General features: G+C 39.1%; 1 protein-coding gene across 1 annotated transcript in view; it reads right to left on the bottom strand.

Annotated features, from left to right (window-relative positions):
- LOC122560592 (ubiquitin carboxyl-terminal hydrolase 42-like) overlaps positions 1-20,092 on the bottom strand; it is a 72,121-nt gene extending 52,029 nt beyond the window's left edge. Inside the window, exons 1-6 of the mRNA XM_043711377.1 lie at positions 20,032-20,092; positions 19,138-19,207; positions 13,320-13,422; positions 12,618-12,685; positions 12,332-12,402; positions 7,395-7,477 (exon numbers count right to left, since the gene is read on the bottom strand). Coding sequence (XP_043567312.1) covers positions 7,395-7,477; positions 12,332-12,402; positions 12,618-12,657 — 194 coding nt within the window. The 5' untranslated portion in view covers positions 12,658-12,685; positions 13,320-13,422; positions 19,138-19,207; positions 20,032-20,092. The remainder of the gene's footprint in view (positions 1-7,394; positions 7,478-12,331; positions 12,403-12,617; positions 12,686-13,319; positions 13,423-19,137; positions 19,208-20,031) is intronic.
- Positions 20,093-20,108: the final 16 nt, after the last annotated feature.

The following is a 20,108-nucleotide window of genomic DNA, read 5'->3' as shown; positions in this document are numbered from 1 at the left end:
AAGACCCAGTACAACCCATGGACAAAACCAACGTCATCTATAAAATTCCATGCAAGGACTGCCACAAACACTACGTAGGACAAACAGGAAGAAAGTTAGCCACCAGGTTACATGAACACCAGCTCGCCACAAAAAGACACGACCCCCCTCTCCCTCATAGCCCTACTCACGGATGAAAAAAACCACCATTTCGACTGGGATAACACATCTATCCTGGGACAGGCTCAGCAAAGACATGCCAGAGAATTCCTAGAGGCCTGGCACTCCAACCACAACGCCATAAACAAGCACATAGATCGAGATGCCATCTATCAACCCCTCAGTAAACGAACAGTAAATGACATCACCACAAACCCCAGGAACTCCATCCAGCAGAAAGATATAAATAGAAAGCTGGAGACAACAGCTTTGCTTCACTTGGAAGTCGCCACTGATGATGTTACCTAGCCAGGTAATGAAACGTCTGGATATCAAACCTACAGTTCAGCAAGCAAAGTTACACCCTAAATATAAAGGACATGCATGACCAAAGTGGTAGAACCTGGACAGCACCCGAAATGAAGAGCCTCATCCTATAAATGGTGCAATGTGCAACTCAACACACCATGTTGGCCAGAGGGTTCGCAACTGATGAGTAATTGTTTAAGAGGCTAAAGCTCTGGAAACAGAACAGTCTAACACAGTCAATGAAAGGGAAAAATATGCTTGATCACTACAGCTACCGTTATGATTGCTACATTTACAAGATACCCATATCCAACAATAATTATGCATGGCTCTCAATGGGAATAGGCTCAAATCAATTACAGAACATTGGTGCCAGTGAACCATTATAAAGTAACTGGCCATTGGCAAACAAACCATCCAACAACCCCACATTTCAGACGCCATATTGTGTGCCAACTCTAAACACAATCTTAATCCACAGCTCAGAGATGAATTTGAAAAATATTTTGTGCGTGTGCTACAAGATAATAAAACAGACAGGAAGCCATTAATGGAACCAGGAAATTCTAAGTGGCAGACTCTAGTGTAGTTAATCCTTGCAGTGAATTTAAAAAAGCAAAACTGAGATCACCACTAAGGCCCTGCTTTCCCAACCTCACATTCACTTGAGGCATGGTGACTCTCAGGTTAAATTCATCACAAGCCGCCTGTCTTCACTGAGACAGCAGCTCTATTTTCCTCTGGGAATATGGTGACTTTATTAGTGATTATACTAATCACAAAGTACCTGCTACGCAAGAATACTTGAGAAGTAAAATCTTGGACACCCAAGGCAGTCCAAGCAAATAACCAAGATAGATTTAGTTGCCGTTTAATGTTCAAAATTGGCACATGGTCAAGATTAAAGAAATAAATGCATGGTTCAAAGACTGATGTGGGAAATACGGGTTCAAATTCATGTGACAAAGGCATCAGTACTGGGAAAGGAGGGAGTTGTTCCAATGGGATGGGCTTCACCTGAATCATAGTTGGTGGGAGTGTGGGGAATGGGGGTATGGATTAAGTTGCATGGAAACATTTAAAGGGGAAAGTGCTCAGCAAAGCTTATTAAAGCTTTCAGAACAAGTAATAGGATACAGAGTATGGAAAGGCTCAGGAATCTAAGTTCAGGTACAGCAGATAAAGGGGCAATTACAAGAAGGGGGCAATCAATGCAGGACTGAGGATATTTTGTTTAAATTCACATTGTATATGAAATGAGGTAAACCAGCTTATAGTACAAATTGAATTGGCAGCAGCTTGCAGTACAGCGCACTGGGAAACACTGGTTTTGGTGATGTGTCATGAGACAGACTTGATTTGGGAGTTTAAGGAAGCCCAGGGGCAAAGTTTTGTTTTAGTGATGAACACCTACATTCTGTCCTCAAAAATGACTCTGAGCTTCTGCTTGCCTACCTTTTCAACACAACACCATGTTGTGTGGCCAACATTTCTGCTGAGTGAGGCTCAGCACAAGCTGGAAGAACAGTATCTCATTTTCAGTTTGGTAACCCTGTGGCCTTCGAGACTAATATCAAGTTCAATAATTTAGGACCCGAACACCTTTTACCCACCCCTATACTCCCAATCATATGGGGTGCTTTCATCAGAAAGACCAATGATTTTATTTTTGTTTTAGATTTCCAAGATCCTCAGTTCTTTGTTTTTTGTTCACCAGGATATTGCCTGAGCTGGAGTGATTCATCAATGTTGTGGTTCTGTTTGTCGAGCTGGGAATTTGTGTTGCAGATATTTCGTCCCCTGCCTAGGTGACATTCTCAGTGCTTGGGAGCCTCCCGTGAAGCGCTTCTGTAATGTTCCTCCGGCATTTATACCACTATAAATGCCGGAGGAAACATCACAGAAGCACTTCACAGGAGGCTCCTAAGCACTGAGGATGTCACCTAGACGGGACGAAACGTCTGCAATACAAATTCCCAGCTCGGCGAGCAGAACCACAACAACGAGCACCTAAGCTACAAATCGTCTCATAAGCTTTGATTCATCAATCAAGAGAGACTAGATAGGCTAGTGTTGCTTTCATTAGAGCAGAGATGAGCAAGGGAAAACCTGTTTGAGCTCTATGAAATTATGAGGTGCATCGAGACAACAGACAGCAAGAAGCTTTTCCTCTTCATAAAGAGGTCAAGAACCAGGGTGCTCAGTTTGAAGGCAAGAGCCATCAAGACATTTAAAAAGTATTTAGACGAGCACTTGAAACACCATAGCATACAAAGCTACAGGCCAAGTACAGGAAAATAATGTTACAATAGATAGATGCTTGATGACTGATGCAATGGACCCTTTTCCATACTGTAAAAACTCCATGATTTTGATATGCACAAAAGTGTTGGTGTTTCCAGTTCTATCATATCTTTGACATTTGTTGAGACAGCACTGTGTGCAAGTCGAATAGGCAAATCATTAAGATTCCAGGGTTTCATTCCTGGGTCTGTGCTGAGTTAGCTGCAACCAGAACAACGGAAGGAGAATTTTAACCCCATCGGACAAGAAAGGGAACAGCAAGAGGCAAGTCCATTTCTACTCCTAGACAGTACGGACGGATGGCTAATTACAGCCTTGAGTATTTAAAATTAATGTTAAGTCTTTGAGAAAGAGATGGTGCGTGCATGTTGGATAATAGCTGGGTTAAAGATAAATTCTAGCATCCACATTTGAATGCGTTTGCAATGTCAACTATGGCTCAATTGTAGCATCTTTACCTCAAAGTCACAATTTGTGGGTTTAAGACTCCACTCCATAACTTCAGTACAAAAATTAAGGCTGACATTGTATTGGAGTACTGAGGGAGTGTCGAGCTGTCAGGAAGCACTGTCTTTCAGGTGAGATGTCAAACTGAGGTCGTATCTGCCCCACAGGTGGATGTAAAAGACTCCAATGGCAGTTATCCCTAGTGCTCTGACCAACATTTATCCCTCAATTATCATTATAAATCTCGTTATCAGCTTATCATCATACAGCAAGCTGCCACAAACTGAAATGTACAAGAGGCACATTTCCTGAGTTCCTAAATGATAATGGTGACTACACTTAAGTATTTTATTGGATGTGAAGTGGTTTGGGATGCTTTGAGATTGTACATGGGTGCTCTGTAAATGCTACTATGTTTGTGTCTTTTTATTTGAATAGACATCATCTAGCCTTTAAGAATAGGAGTAGCAGCCCAGTCAGCTCTTTGACTCACTTCAGCATCTAATGAGATCATGGTTGATAAATTTTCTTAGGTAGAGTCACAAGTAGATAGGAAGTAAAGAAGGTGTTTGGCATGCTTTCCTTTATTGATCAGAATATTGAGTATAGGCGTTGTGGAGGTCATGTTGCTGCTGTACAGGAAACTTGAAAGAGTTCAGAAAAGATTTACAAGGATGTTGCCAGGGTTGGAGAATTTGAGCTATAGGGAGAGGTTGAATAGGCTGAAGGGTGACCTTATAGAGGTTTATAAAATCATGAGGGGCATGGATAGGATAAATAGACACTGTCTTTTCCCTGGGGTGAGGGAGTCCAGAACTAAAGGGCATAAGGTGAGAGGGGAAAGATATGAAAGAGACCTAAGGAACAACTTTTTCATACAAATGGTGGTGCGTGTATTGAATACGCTGCCAGAGGAAGCAGTGAAGGCTAGTATAATTGCAATATTTAAAAGACACCTGCATGAGTATATGAATAGGTAGTTGGCAGTTTGTGTGTCAAAAGAGGGAGACTTTGGAATGATGGGGTAAGAAATAAAACTTGTAGTAAACCAGATTGGGTTGGATCTCGACTACATTATATTACACAACCGAAGGAAACAAGTCTGAAGTTACGAACCTTTCAAATGTAAAGCTCATTCAAGCCCAAGGTACAAGCTTCAAAAGACAAATGAGCAGAAATATGTTGCTCCTTTGTGCCTCTAGATATTATATTGCTTGTGTGTTGGGGAAGGCAACACACCTTCCTTCTGGCTTGGTACTCTTTAATCTACTTCCTCTCCCTTTACTATGGATCAGTACTAATGCTACAGAACAGCATAAGACCAAAAGTCGTGAGAGCAGGTGTCGGTTGTTCAACTCATCATGTCTGCTCTGCTATTCAATGAGACCATGGTTGATCTGATAATCCTCAACTCCACCTACCTGCCCATTCTTCATAACTCTGGATTCCCTTAATGATTAGAAATATGTCAGTCACTGCCTCAACTATACAATGACTCAGCCTCAACAATCTATGCAGTAAAGAATACCACAAATTCACTACTCACTAAGAAAATACTCTTGTACTAAATGGGGGAACCTTTATTCTGAGACTATGCCCTCCGGTCCTACATTCTCCTACAATGGTAAATAACCTTCTCACAACTACCCTGTCAAGTTCCCTAAAAATCCTGTTTGTTTCAAAAAGGTCATTTCTCAAATTTCTAAAAGGGAATCCAAAGTTATGAGGAAGAGGCAGATGGGTGGAGTTGAGGATTATCAAATCAGCCACGATCTCATTGATTGACAGAGCAGACATGATGGGGTGAATGGCCTCAATTTGTTCTTATATCTTGTGCTGCTATTGAACTGCAATGAATACAGGCCCAACCTCCTCAACTTCTCCTCATTGTCAGTCCCTACATACCTGCGATCAATATAGTGAACTTGCTGAATTGCCTCCAACTTCAGTATATCTCTCCTGAGATAAGTGGCCCAAAACTGTTCACAGCATTCCAACTGCTGTCTGACTACTGCCTTTTATAGTTGTAATGTGACTTCCTATTTTTAATATTCCACTTCCATTGAAATAAAGACCAACATTCCATTTGCCTTCCCTATTACCTGCTGAACTTGTATGCCAGTTTTTCATGATATGCACAAGGACCCCAAATCCCTGTGTTGCAGCTTTCTACAGTCGTTCTCCATATAAAGAATATTCCGTTCCTCTATTCTTCCCATCAAAGTGCATAACCTCATATTTTGCCACATTATATTGAACCTGCTAGGTTTTAGATCACTTGTTTAACCTGTCTAAACCCCTCTGCACACTTTTGAATCAGCCTCACCATTTGCCTTTTCATCTATTTTTGCGTTATCTGCAAACTTGGCTCTTGCACATTTTCCTTATTCAAGTCATTTTGTATTTTATAAAAAGTTGCAGCCCCACATGTATAACTCTACTATTAACAGGTTGCCATCCCAGAAATGTCCTCCTTCTCCCAACTCTACCTTTTATTAGTTATCCAATCCTCTATGCTAATATACTACCACCAATGCCATGGAATCTTATCTCATCAAGTAGCCTAATGTGTGGTGTCTTATCTCACGCCTTCTAAAAGTCTAAATACATTACATCAACTGCTTGCCAACTCCTCAAAGAATTCCAATAAATTTGTCAAGCATGACTTCTTTTGTGAAGCCATCATGCTGATTCTGCTTGATCACATTATGTATTTCCAAATGCACTGCTATTACATGTTTAATAATAGACGAACATTTCCCCAATAACAGACCTTAAGCTAACTGGCCTATAGTTAGCTGTTGTTTTTATCCTTCCCTTCTTGAAGAAAAGGTGTTAAATTGGCAGTTTTCCAAACGTCTTGGACTTTTTCTAAATTTAAGAATTCTTGCAAGATTGCTACCAATGCACCCACTTTCTCTGTAGTTACCGCTTTTAATATCCTAAAACATATCTTATCAGGTCCCTAGGGCTCATCGGTCTTTGTCTTATTCGTTTCGCCAGCACTTTTTCACTAGTGATAGTTATTGCATTTATATATTTATTCTTATTTATTTTGCTATTAACATATTCTACAGACAAGGCTGATGCCGAGTATTTATTTGATCTCTCTGCCATTTCCTGGTTTCTCATTATTTGTTCCCCATCCTTGTTCTCGAAGAAGCCTGTTAGCTTTGGATTCTCTCTTCCTTTGTAAATATTCAGAAGTTCTTGCGATCCATCTTGTTATCATCCTCAAAGTTTACCTTGACTGTCCTTTTTTGTTTTGATTGCCTATCGTTAAGTTTTTAAAATATGTAAACTTCTATTCAGAAGGGAGAAAAAACACTATCAGATTTTCCTGCGTCACTGACATTTCCCTCATTTGAAATTTAAATTCTAAACTTCCCAAAAGTATTTAAAAAAACATGCAATACATAAATGAAAATGTTTTGGGCATGGCTTTTAAAATTTGATGACAAGCTTAGTGAATAAATATACATATTTTATAGCTGCATTTTATACTTTTTTCAAGTTCTGTAGCAAAATGATATTGCACTGGCATATTTGAAGCATGACAAGCATTTGTGACATTAATTGCATACTTATACCTATCCAATTTTTATTACCTTGCAAAATACACATACATATACATGTTTAAAAATCACATATACAAACTGCAATTTTGAAATTTAGAAACTGGCTGGTTGCACTAAAATTGCAAAAGATGCAATTAGTGCTCTCACGAGCTGCCTCATGTTGGTGAAGGAATAATTGGTGAGCAAGCACTAAGTTAGTGATTCAGTATGCATTCTAATACTTTATGCATCAACATGATTATTTATAAATTTAAAACTGAAGGCAAACATACTGCCTAATATTTCACAAGAAATCCATCATGATTATGCCTTGTTACCTCTTGGCATAGCTTAAATTTTATTAGTCGTTTTAAGGTTGTACTTGAGAAAACTTGTTAAACATTGTATCTATTCTGCAGAAAAGCAAACAAGGTTGCAGACTAATAAATTGGACAATATTGAGATAGCAAGCTGTGTTACCAACTGGTTAAATAGTACAAAGACATCACAAACAGAATGCTTCAACGTCTCTGGAAGGTCACCGTGGTGGTCAGGAGGAAATTAGTATGTTACACACAAAAGAGTTCTTCAGCAACTTATGAACAAACCTTTATTTTTGTAATGAGAACATTGACTCACTTCGTGCATTTGTAGGCGTTTTCACCATCCAGTTGTTCTGGCTTTACAAATTGTTCTAGAGCTTTTGTGATGTTTGGTGCAGTCTACAAAATAGTTAAAATTTTTCACAGATAATTAAAAATACAGTAAGTATTTTCAAATGAGAATTCAAGTAAGTTTCGATTTTGAAAGTTTAAAACAGAACATCTGCATCAAAAATATAGATGACATAGATCATTTTGAATTTTAGGCAATCTTTCAGGAAAATCTGGATTTGAATTCCATCATGTGCAAACTACAGCTGAATTAGAGCACATAAATCACCAGTAACTTAACTGGCACTGGTCTAATTATAATATTAGAAACAAGGTAATGTAGATCAGAAATACACATCTTTTAATTAAACAAGTTGCATACGGGAAAACAGGAGACAGAGTGGTGGTGGAGGGTTGTTTTGCGGACTGGAGGGCTGGTTTGTCATTTTTTTGTGAATACAAGAAGAATGGCTTGTAAGTTTGCAGTGAAGTACAGCATGACCTTGATCAGTTGGGCTGATGAGTTGCAGATGGAGTTTAATGTAGATAAATGTGAGGTGGTGCATTTTGGTAAGGCAAATCAGAGCAGGATTGATACAGGGTCCTGGGGAGTGTTGCCGAACAAAGAGACTTTGGGATGCAGGCTCATAGCCCCTTGAAGGTGGAGCCACAGGTTGACACGGTAGTGACGGCGGGGTTTGGTATACTGGTCTTCATTGGTTAGTAAACTGAGTATAGGAGTTGGGATATCATGTTGCAGCTGTATAGGACATTGGTTAGGCCACTTTTGGAATACTGTGTTCAATTTTGGCCCCCCTGCTATAGGATAATGTTGTTAAACTTGAAAGCATACAAAAAGATTTACAAGGGTATTGCTGGGGTTGGAAGGTTTCACCAATAGGGACAAGTTGTTTTCCTCTGAGATGTTGGAGGCTGACGGGTGACATTTTGGAGGTTTATAAAATCATGTGGTGGATGGATAGGGTGAACAACCAAAGTAAGGCAGTCCAAAACTGAGGGCACCGGTTTAAGGTGAGGGGAGAAAGATATGAAAAGGACCTAAGGGACAATCTTTCCACACAGAACGAGATAAGTGTACGGAATGAGCTCCTGGAGGAAGTGTTGAAAGCTGGTACAATTACAACACTTAAAAGGCATGTGGATGGGTACATGAATAGTAGGGTTGAGAGAGATATGGACCAAATGCTGGCAAAATGGACAAGATTAATTTAGGATATCTGGTCAGCATGGACGAGTTGGACCGAAGGTTCTGTTTCTGTGCTGTACTACTCTATGTTTGAGTATTTACAGGGTATTCAATCTGACAGGTATTCACTGTTAAAAATGTTTCCCCCACCTCCAACCAGATTTCACTTCTTAAATTGTAATTTGTATACAGGATTTTAGTCTTCAAATGTTTTGCAAAATATCATTTGAGTCAGTATAAACTGCATCATAAATTATGAATTAGTATTTAGGATGTTTTGTCTGATTGTTAATTCGGATAGCATCTGTGTTATAGAGTCATAGAGTCATAAGAGATGTACAGCATGGAAACAGACCCTTCAGTCCAACCCGCCCATGCTGACCAGATATCCCAACCCAATCTAGTCCCACCTGCCAGCACCCAGCCCATATCCCTGCAAACCCTTCCTATTCATATACCCATCCAAATGCCTCTTAACTGTTGCAATTATACCAGCCTCCACCACATCTCTGGCAGCTCATTCCATACACATACCACGCTCTGTGTGAAAAAGTTGCCCCTTACGTCTCTTTTATATCTTTCCCCTCTCACCCTAAACCTACGCCCTCTTGTTCTGGACTTCCCGACCCCAGGGAAAAGACTTTGTCTATTTACCAAATCCATGCCCCTCATAATTTTGTAAACCTCTATAAGTTCACCCCTCAGCCTCAAACGCTCCAGGGAAAACAGCCCCTGTGTGCTCAGCCTCTCCCTATAGCTCAAATCCTCCAACCCTGGCAACATCCTTGTAAATCTTTTCTGAACCCATTCAACTTTCACAACATCTTCCCGATAGGAAGGAGACCAGAATTGCACGCAATATTCCAACAGTGGCCTAACCAATGTCCTGTACAGCCGCAACATGACCTCCCAATTCCTGTACTCAAAACTCTGACCAATAAAGGAAAGCATACCAAATGCCTTCTTCACTATTTTATCTACCTGCGACTCCACTTTCAAGGAGCTATGAACCTGCACTCCAGCAGATCTCTGTTCAGCAACACTCCCTAGGACCTTAGCATTAAGTGTACAAGTCCTGCTAAGATTTGCTTTCCCAAAATGTAGCATCGGCCACTTCGCTGCCCATTGGCCCATCTGGTCCTGATCCTGTTGTAATCTAAGGTAACCCTCTTCGTTGTCCACGACACCTCCAATTTTGGTATAATCTGCAAACTTACTAACTGGACCTCTTATGCTCGCATCCCAATCATTTATGAAAATGACAAAAAGTAGAGTACCCAGCACCGATCTTTGTGGATCCACTGGTCACAGGCCTCCAGTCTGAAAAACTACCCTCCACCATCACCCTCTGTCGTCTACCTTTGAGCCAGTTCTGTATCCAAATGGCTAGTTCACCCTATATTCCGTTAGATCAAACCTTGCTAATCAGTCTCCCATGGGGAACCTTGTCGAATGCCTTACTGAAGTCCATATAGATCACATCTACCGCTCTGCCTTCAGCAATCCTCTTTGTTACTTCCTCAAAAAACTCAATCAAGTTTGTGAGACATGATTTCCCACACACAAATCCTAATCAGTCCTTGCCTTTCCAAATACATGTACATCCTGTCCCTCAGGATTCCCTCCAACAATGTGCCCACCACCGACGTCAGGCACACTGGTCTATAGTTCCCTGGCTTGTCCTTACCATCTTTCTTAAACAGTGGCACCACGTTTGCCAACCTCCAGTCTTCCGGCACCTCACCTGTGACTATCGATGATACAAATGTCTCAGCAAGAGGCCCAGCAATCACTTCTCTAGCTTCCCAGAGTTCTCGGGTACACCTGATCAGGTCCTGGGAATTTATCTACCTTTATGCATTTCAAGATCCAGCACTTCCTCCTCTGTAATTTGGACATTTTGCAAGGTGTCACCGTCTATTGCCCTATAGTCTATATCTTCCATACTCTTTTCCACAGTAAATACTGATGGAAAATACTCGTTTAGTATCTCCCCCATTTTCTGTGGCTCCACATAAAGGCCGCCTTGCTGATCTTTGAAGGATCCTATTTTTCTCCCTAGTTACCCTTTTGTCCTTAACATATTTGTAAAAACCCTTTGGATTCTCCTTAATTCTATTTGCCAAAGCTATCTCATGCCCCTCTCTGCTCTCCTGATTTCCCTCTTAAGTATACTCCTACTGCCTTTATAACTCTTAAGGATTCACTCGATCTATCCTGTCTATACCTGACATATGCTTCCTTCTTTTTCTTAACCAAACCCTCAATTTCTTTAGTCATCCAGCATTCCCTATACCCACCAGCCTTTCCTTTCACCCTAACAGGAATATACTTACTCTGGATTCTCGTTATCTCATTTCTGAAGGCTTCCCATTTTCCAGCCGCACCTTTACCTGCGAACATCTGCCCCCAATCAGCTTTCAAAAGTTCTTGCCAAATACCGTCAAAATTGGCCTTTCTCCAATTTAGAATTTCAACTTTTAGAGCTGGTCTATCCTTTTCCATCACTATTTTAAATCTAATAGAATTATGGTCGCTGGCCCCAAAGTCTCCTCCACTGACACCTCAGTCACCTGCCCTGCCTTATTTCCCAAGAGTAGGTCAAGTTTTGCACCTTGTCTAGTAGGTACATCCCACATACTGAATCAGAAAATTGTCTTGTACACACTTAACACTCTGGCAGTCCCAATTTATGTTTGGAAAGTTAAAATCCCCTACAATAATCACCCTATTATTCTTACAGATAGCTGAGATCTCCTTACACATTTGTTTCTCAATTTCCCTCTGACTATTAAGAGGTCTATAATACAATCCCAATAAGGTGATCATCCCTTTCTTATTTCTCAGTTCCACCCAAATAACTTCCCTGGATGTATTTCCGGGAATATCCTCCCTCAGCACAGCTGTAATACTATCCCTCATCAAAAATGCCACTCCCCTCCTCTCTTGCCTCCCTTTCTATCCTTCCTGTAACATTTGTATCCTGGAACATTAAGCTGCCAGTCCTGCCCATCCCTGAGCCATATTTCTGTAATTGCTATGATATTCCAGTCCCATTTTCCTAACCATGCCCTGAGTTCATCTGCCTTTCCTGATAGGCCCCTTGCATTGAAATAAATGCAGTTTAATATATGCAGTTTAATATATTAGTCCTACCTTGGCCCTACCTGCCCTGACTGTTTGACTCGCTTCTATTCTCAACTGTATCAGTCACAGATTGACCTCTTTCTTCACTATCTCCCTGGGTCCCATCTCCCCACCCCACTTTTCAGCCTTGCAAACTTCCTTTCAAAGTCTTGACGTCCGTCTAAAATTTAATGCAAAATACTGGTGCTGAGATTGGATTTATAAGTTTTAACAAATTCCTTGCTTTGTACACATATAAGTACATGCTACGATGTATAAAATCAAGGGTCTTTTTTAATATATAGTTTTCTCATAATGCGATTCAGCCAACTGCTACGCAAATATTAAGACCTCTCTACATAACTATCAGGGGATGCTTGCTTAAAATGTAGACATGGTTTATAATAGTTAGAACAAGTGTTACATCTGAGTAGTGTCATTTCTCCAAATGGAGTGTTTGAAGAATGTGCACTTCTAGATCAAAAGTACAAAACCCACTCTTAGCAAATGCAGTACAAATTTAGAGCGGAGAAATAGCGTCTAAAAATTGTAAATTGTAGCAGCTAGCAGAGAACAAAGAATAACAATACCTTTATTTCCAGAGCAATATCCAAGTAAGGGTCATATGTGTCAGAAACACCTTTGCAGTTTAAGCATTTTACTAAAACAGGAAAACATTGTTAAAAATGTTCTGCCAGACAATATATAAATTCATTTAAGAACACTATAAACATTCAACCATTTAATGGAATGCAGTAAATATATAACAGTGCTGACTGATTACAGCAATAATGGAGGGTATAGGTTTAATTTGCATACGTATCTATTTTCATAAAATCACGAACGCATAAAAGCACTTAAATAAATGGAACATACCTCTCGACCTCAAGTAACCTCCAAAAATTTGATATATCATTGTGGTGGCCTGAGTTTGTCTATCCAATCTACAGAAGTAATGAAAAGAACAAATCTATATATTTTTCAAAGGTCCAATCAAACTTCAGTTAAAATTAAATACTTTAGTTTAATGTAGTTCATAACACGACTTATTGCTATTGAGGATTTAACAAATCTCAAGCTCCCAATCATCCAGAAGTCATCAGAAAATAACAACAAATACAGATGTCACCGTTCCAAACTGTGGAGCAAGGGAAAGCAAAAGTGGAAGAAAGTGATTGGAAAGATGTAACTTTAATGATTCTCTCAATATGAGCTCTCACTGCGGTGACTCAGCAATGGGGAGTGTCCCACATATTCCAAACGAACCTCAGACAGAGCTATAGAACACACCTCAGATTGACTGCAGCGAAGGAAACTTTACTCAGAAACATTGACATTTAAGTGAAGTAGAACTCTGCCAAGTATTATTTTAATTGATATGAATCTATAAAAAAAACTTATACATATCCCAATTGCGGAAGTGATATCCAATTTCTTTGTATTTTTAAGCTGGCATTATCAAACTATGACTGTTTAATACATTTTGTTGTGCAGGAACATTTCGCAATGCAGTATAGCAACTGAAAATGAAGAAACAGTTATTTTAAGTATTCAAATTTTTGTTTCTTTTGTACTCACTTGTTACTTCCGTTTAGGCATGCTTTCTGGAGAGCATCAACAGTGTAACGCAAGAATTCATGAGCATCTTCCTGATTTCCAAATCGAAAATGTTTTGCGATTCCTAAAAGAATGAAAATTTAAATAGTTGATACTAATATTCAGATTATTTAGAGAAATTATCTATCTAAATCGTATTCTAAGTTTACTGTCACTTCAAACCCTCTGGATACCTTCTTTATCATGCCCACAAGTTTGAAAGGGAGTAACAATGACTTGTGTTGAATTGGTTGAACATAGACAGGGCAGCCACAGGCACAACTGTCCTCAGTACTCTGAACTAGCATGAGAACTAGGGTAAAGAAATAAACAAGGATTTTCACTCCCCATTATGTCAATGATTCCTGGTGAAACAATCTTCCAACATGTCCAATCTACTCATAGAGTCATTAGAGGTAGATAGGATAGTGAAGGTGCTTGGTATGCTTTCGTTTATTTGTCAGAGTATTGAGTACAGGAGGTGGGAGGTCATGTTGCGACTGTACAGGACATTGGTTAGGCCACTGCTGGAATATTGCGTGCAATTCTGGTCTCCTTCCTATAGGAAAGATGTTGTGAAACTTGAAAGGGTTCAGAAAAGATTCACCAAGATGTTGCTAGGGTTGGAGGATTTGAGCTATAGGGAGAGTCTGAATAGGCTGGGGCTGTTTTCCCTGGAGTATCAGAGGCTGAGGGGTGACCTTATAGAGGTTTACAAAATCATGAGGGGCATGGATAGGATAAATAGACAAAGTTTTTTTCCTGGGGTCCAGAAGTAGAGGGCATGGTTTACGGTGAGAGGGGAAAGATATAAAAGAGAACTATGGGGAAACTTTTTCACACAGAGGATGATACGTGACTGGAATGAGCTGCCAGAGGAAGTGGTGGAGGCTGGTACAATTACAACATTTAAAAGGCACCTGGATGGGTATATGAATAGGAAGGGCTTGGAGGGGTATGGGCCGGGTGCTGGCATGTGGGACGAGATTGGGTTGGGATATCTGGTCGGCATGGATGATTTGGACCGAAGGGTCTGTTTCCATGTTGTACATCTCTATGACTCAATAATTGAAGAAGGATCAAGTTTTGCTCTGAATCACTCTATGTCTAATAGCCTGTCAACATGATGACATTGATTACAAATCTTAAAGGGGGAGGTTTCATGAACCAGTTGAAGCAGCTATTCACCTGTGGGGAAAGTCACAGCCTGATCTCAATGACTTAGCTGGTAACAGAAGAATGCAACTACAAGTCAAAGTTTCAATTCCAGTATGAAGTCAATGAGGGCTCTGAGAACATAAGACTTAGGCATGGAAATAGACCATTTGGCCTTTTGGGTTTGCTCTGTATTTGATACACTATTCATAGCTGATCAAACTGAGGTCTCAATGCCAGCTTTTCGCTGTCCCCAATAACCCTCATTTCCCCTGTCTTATCAAAAAAACTCTAACTCAGCCTTGAATAAATTCAACAATCCAGACTACACAGCCTTCTGACTAAGAAGATTCCATAAACTAACTCAGAAAAAAAATTTTCCTTATCTCTGAATTAAAAGGAAAACCTCTCATTTACAACTGTCTCTCCTGGGTCTAGCCTTTCCCCACAAGATAAATAGACAAAGTTTTTTTCCTGGGGTCCAGAAGTAGAGGGCATGGTTTACGGTGAGAGGGGTACCTTCTCTGTTGTGCCCCCTTCGGATCTAAGATACTTTATTATGACGATTCACTTCTCACTCTTCTAAACACGAAGATAAAGGCACAAACTGTTCAACCTTTCATTATAAGCCCTCCATTACAGTAATTAGAGGAGTGAACTTTTTTCGAACGTCTAACATATTTTTCAAAATTTTTTAAATTTTCAAAAAGAAAAGACAAAACATGGATCCTGGAAGCTGTAGTAAAACTTCCTTATAAACTCCTCTCCCCTTACAATGAATACCAATATTCTATTCACCTTCCGAAGTCATTACATTGGGTCCAAAGAACAACAATTAGCCAGGGTCCACTGTTCATTACTATCCAAAAGTACTTATTGCAAATTTTAGAAATTTTTGACTTCAGGATTGGGATTAACTGTGAATTCTAGATCAAACAATCTTGCTGTCAAAGCTTGGAAATGAACATACCCTCAAGGAAAAAGGAAATATCATTTGCACAGAATCATACAGATTGTCTGAAGGGTATTATATCAAAATCAATACTCTGATCAAAGTAATATTTCAGAATAAAAGCAAAATTAAGTGTTTCCACAAATAAAATCAAATTGGAGTGGAAAATTCCAATGAGTATATCAAATCAATCCAATACTTAGGTAGGTAATCGTAGGTAATCTTCAAATGAAAGACTCATTATTGACTTGACCACAACTTATTGTATACCATGTGGGTCAATATTGGATTCTAACAGCCAACAGGTAACCAGACTCTCAATGCGTAAAAAAATGTACATATTCAATAGTATTATATATGTGATTGTCACAGTAACTACTCTGGCAGTTACTGACAGTTTAAGATCTTAACTAAGCTAATAAACCCATGGAATTAAACATATTTCAGACACTTCACTGCACAATAAATAATGAAAATTGCAATTTGAGTATTACCAATACATTAGAACCAAAAAACAGCAAAAGCTAACTATGAAGTGAAATTCTTGAAATATACGGTGTCAGATCTGAACAATGTTTCTGATTTATTATTCAATCAGATATTTACTGGCATTAAAAACAGAGTAGAAACAATTTTCAGGGTCTTCAGGTACACATCCTGTTTACTTGCATTGGTAACAAACTGGAAGAATGAGGATTTAGCAGTTTCAACAGAAGAAATAGTCAGGACTTTTAAAAAAAATTGATACTAAAACAGTTTGTGTTAAATAGCAATTACAGTTTTGGTGGTAGATCAAAGGTAAGCTGGTTTATTGCATTATCAAGAAGTGCCCTGAGAGAATTTCTTTGAGTGGTTCATTTACTGTTTTTATTTAGTGGCCAAGAGAGTTAACCTTTCCAAGAGCTCATCCTCCATATCACTTCAATTTATATGACATCCTTGTGTTGCTTTACACACCTATCTATGTCAACCAGAAAAGTGTAAACCATTGATATCATTCATAATGTCTAATGCAAAATGACTAAATATAATGGATAACTGCATGAATTATAATGCCGTAACTACAATTAATCCAATTAGACAGATATTACTTTATCTTTTAAACTGACACTAGCATGCAATACAAAGCGTGTTTCAAATGCCTGGCGGTTGGTTGGCTCAGTTAGCTGGATGACTGGTTTGTGATGCAGAGCGATGCCAATAGCGTAAATTCAATTCCTGCACTGGTTGAGGCTATTATTGAAAGCTCACCTTCTCAACTGCACTCTCTCTCTGTCTGGGGCATGACGAACCTCAGACTAAACTGCCACTAGTCATCTCTCTAATGGTAGAATAGCTCTATGATCCTCTGGGACTATGGCAACTTTGCCTTTTCTTTCAAGTGCAAGCTAACACCAAACAGAATTTGTTAAATTTGCAAAAACAAAATCACAGGATGTGGGTATAACTGGTAAGGCTACATTTGTTACCCATTCTTAATTATCCTCAGAAGATGATAGCGATCTTGAAATTCACACTTCAGCACTATTAGGAAGATCAAGAATATTGTCTCAACTACAGTGAAGGAGAGGTGACAAAGTTCCAAATCAAGATGGTGGGGGTCTTGGAGGGGTGCTTGCAGAATGGTGATGCTCATTGTTCTCTGCAGTAGAAAAATATGAAATTCCAATGATGGGGTAACAAATGAGAGAAAAGTCACACCTGTATGTGAGGGAAACATAATTTGAGAAGAACTGCTCAAGTCACAGATTGTTTCTAATTCTCACTGCTGCAGCTCCTCCAACCATTCTGTTACCTCTGCCTAGCTTCTGTTTCTCCTCAAGAGACTAAATCTATGAATGGAAGAGCAGCAAGGAGGTACCTATGACTGGAGGGGTTGGAGCAGATATTCTGACTGGTTCCACTTCCATCACATGGAATCAAAACCTGGACAAAGTAGAGCAGGAAAGCAACAAGCAGTGGAGGTTTCACTCAACAACTCTCACCCAAGATCAGCTGCCACAGTACCAAAGTTGGGGTTTGCTCATGCTCACAGGATGGACAGATTGAGGTTGGAGGAGAGAAGCAACAGCAGTGTGGACAGTCACAGGCACAAAGATGAAGAAATTCTCTGAGGTCTCCATCTGAATGAATGAGACTGTCTGACTTTCAAATTCTTTAAACACCTAAATACCTGGTCTGCAGATAGACTCTCAAGGGGACTATTAATTTTGATGTTCTGCGCTACATTTGGACATAGAGGTGACTGGAAGACCTTTTGCATCAAATGCTAAGTGTTTCATGCGACAGACAATCTCAAGGAAATGATGGATGCCTGGTGAATCAATGTTGCTGTTGTTAGCAATGCTAATTAGTAAATTTTCACCTTACAATGGGAGGGGGAGGGGAACGGTTATTGGTGAAAGACTGAAAAAGCTGGGCCTATGACACAACCTTGAAGAAGTCCTGTAGCAATGTGCCAGGACTGCAATGATTAGCCTCATCCACAACTATCTTCCTTTGTGCTAGGTATGACTCCATCCAGTGGAGTTTTCCCAGATTCTCATTAGCCCCAATATTGCCAAGCTTCCTTGATATGACACTCAGTAATTGCTATCTGTCATCCTCACTTCCAGTCAAGTTCAACTCTTATCTAAGGTTGGATTGAAGCTGCAATTCAAACAGAAGCTGAGTGGCCTTGGTTGAACTTAATCTGAGCATCAGTGAGCAGAGGACTGTTGACAATATCTTCTGTCACTTTGTTGATGATTTAGAGCAGGCTGATAAAGTGCTTGGTGGCTGAATTGGATTTTGTCTTGTTTCAAAGTGCATAGTTTTCTACGATTTGACATCATTGTAATGATCAGCAAATGAGGTTAGTTCTTTCATCGAGTGTGCACGTTCTTGTAATTCCAAACATTTATCCAAGTGTCCTCCATCTATTTCTGGTCAGATTCAAATTCTTTGCTAAATGTTTTCATTTTGCATGTCCTACATAATACTTATTATAGTAGACTTCGCTGGACAAAAAAAAAGTTGGCTGACAATAATGCACTGAAAGCACTGACAACAAGTGACACCACTGAATAGTGGCCATTGATGATACTTCTTAAGCATCAAAACTTCACACCATATTGATATAGGAAAATGCCAAGCAACCATACCCTGGACAGCCTAATTTTGCTGCATTATCCCAAATCTTCCCAAATAATAAGCTATTTGCAATAATGAAAGCAGCTTTTCTTTAATTAACACTAAGAGTGAATTTCTACATTGTCATCATTGATTATATATTTAAATCCTGAAATGTTTTTCAGAGGACTTAAAATAAATTCTTCACTTTCTTGCCTGTAGCAAATTATACAAATGATTCAGAAAGTTTCAATATTCTGCAGCACAAAATTATATTTCATACAGAGTCAGGAGGCCAGAAAATTTTATAGGAGAGTATAAAGAGAATAAGAATGTTGTCCTTAAAAGAAAGCCTGATTTTCAACAATTCAGTACTCGCAAAAAATGTGTTTTAGCACTTTCGTGTATGCATGTCATTTTGCATTATGCATTTTGGTATTATTTGGCAAGTTGCAAATTTGTGTTTTGGTCAGGGATCAAATCAGTATCACAAATGCAAAGTTTCTCCCATTTTAATGAACGCATTAAGTGTAGAGGAAGTTCCTTATAAGTTTGGTAAAAATCTAATAAAGTCTAACTTACTGAGGTCACGAGTCAGTGCTTAGGTGCTGTATCCAGTTCACCTACTGATTTATCAAAAGGTACCACGAGTCTGAAGAGAAAAATCACTGATCAAGTTTGGTGAAAATCAGATAAAATGATAAGTTACTGAGGTGATAAGTTAGTGTTCATGTATAAAGGTCTACAGAAGCACAGTCCAGCACACCAAGCATGCCCATTTCAAAAGAAACTCCCGAGATAACAGATAGGAAGTCACGGGTTCTGTGAAAGTCTCGGGTTGATATACAATATAAATGAAGCTAATTAATGAGGCTTCTCTTACTCACAAAACAAAAAAAATCTGTATATCAAAACTTCCTCATACTTAATCTTAGCTTGTATCTGGTACAGCATTTTTAAGAATCCCTCCCATATCAGCAGATTTACTGATTCCATTTTGTTCCAAGGGAAACTGGGAACGTTTCAAGTAAGGATTTTGGAAGAAGTGTATTATGCAAGTCCACCCATATTTTCACAAAAATTATAAATCAGTAATTTCAACTCATGAAAGGCATTAAGGCTTTAAAATTCAACACGTACAGTGGAACATCCATTATCCATGTTTCATTTAACAGCCAAAATTCTGTAAAACATCACTGCATAGCTCATTAATACCATTCTCTTCCTCACTAAACTAACATTACTGCACATGAAAGATTACATTTCGTTTATGTTAAATATATTGGATGAGCTTTCAATTCTTTATTAGGAATATTCTTGTTGCATACTTGAATGATCAAAATTTGGGTATAATGTTATCTACCAATTTTCAACATTTTGTGACATCACACCGTGAGAGATAATGGAGGTTGCAAAACACTGTTATTTTGACCGCTTAATGGAGTTAGTTATTGCAAGGAAATAAATAATTCTTACGTCGGAGGTCATTAATGACAGACATAGGCTTGATGACATTTCCAGAACTGGAAAAGACCTGGGTAATATGATTCTGC

The sequence above is a fragment of the Chiloscyllium plagiosum genome, chromosome 21 (assembly GCF_004010195.1).
Source record: "Chiloscyllium plagiosum isolate BGI_BamShark_2017 chromosome 21, ASM401019v2, whole genome shotgun sequence".
Taxonomy (NCBI): Eukaryota; Metazoa; Chordata; class Chondrichthyes; order Orectolobiformes; family Hemiscylliidae; genus Chiloscyllium; species Chiloscyllium plagiosum.
Note: the sequence above shows the minus strand (reverse complement) of the source record. Positions and strands in the feature narration are given on the sequence as shown.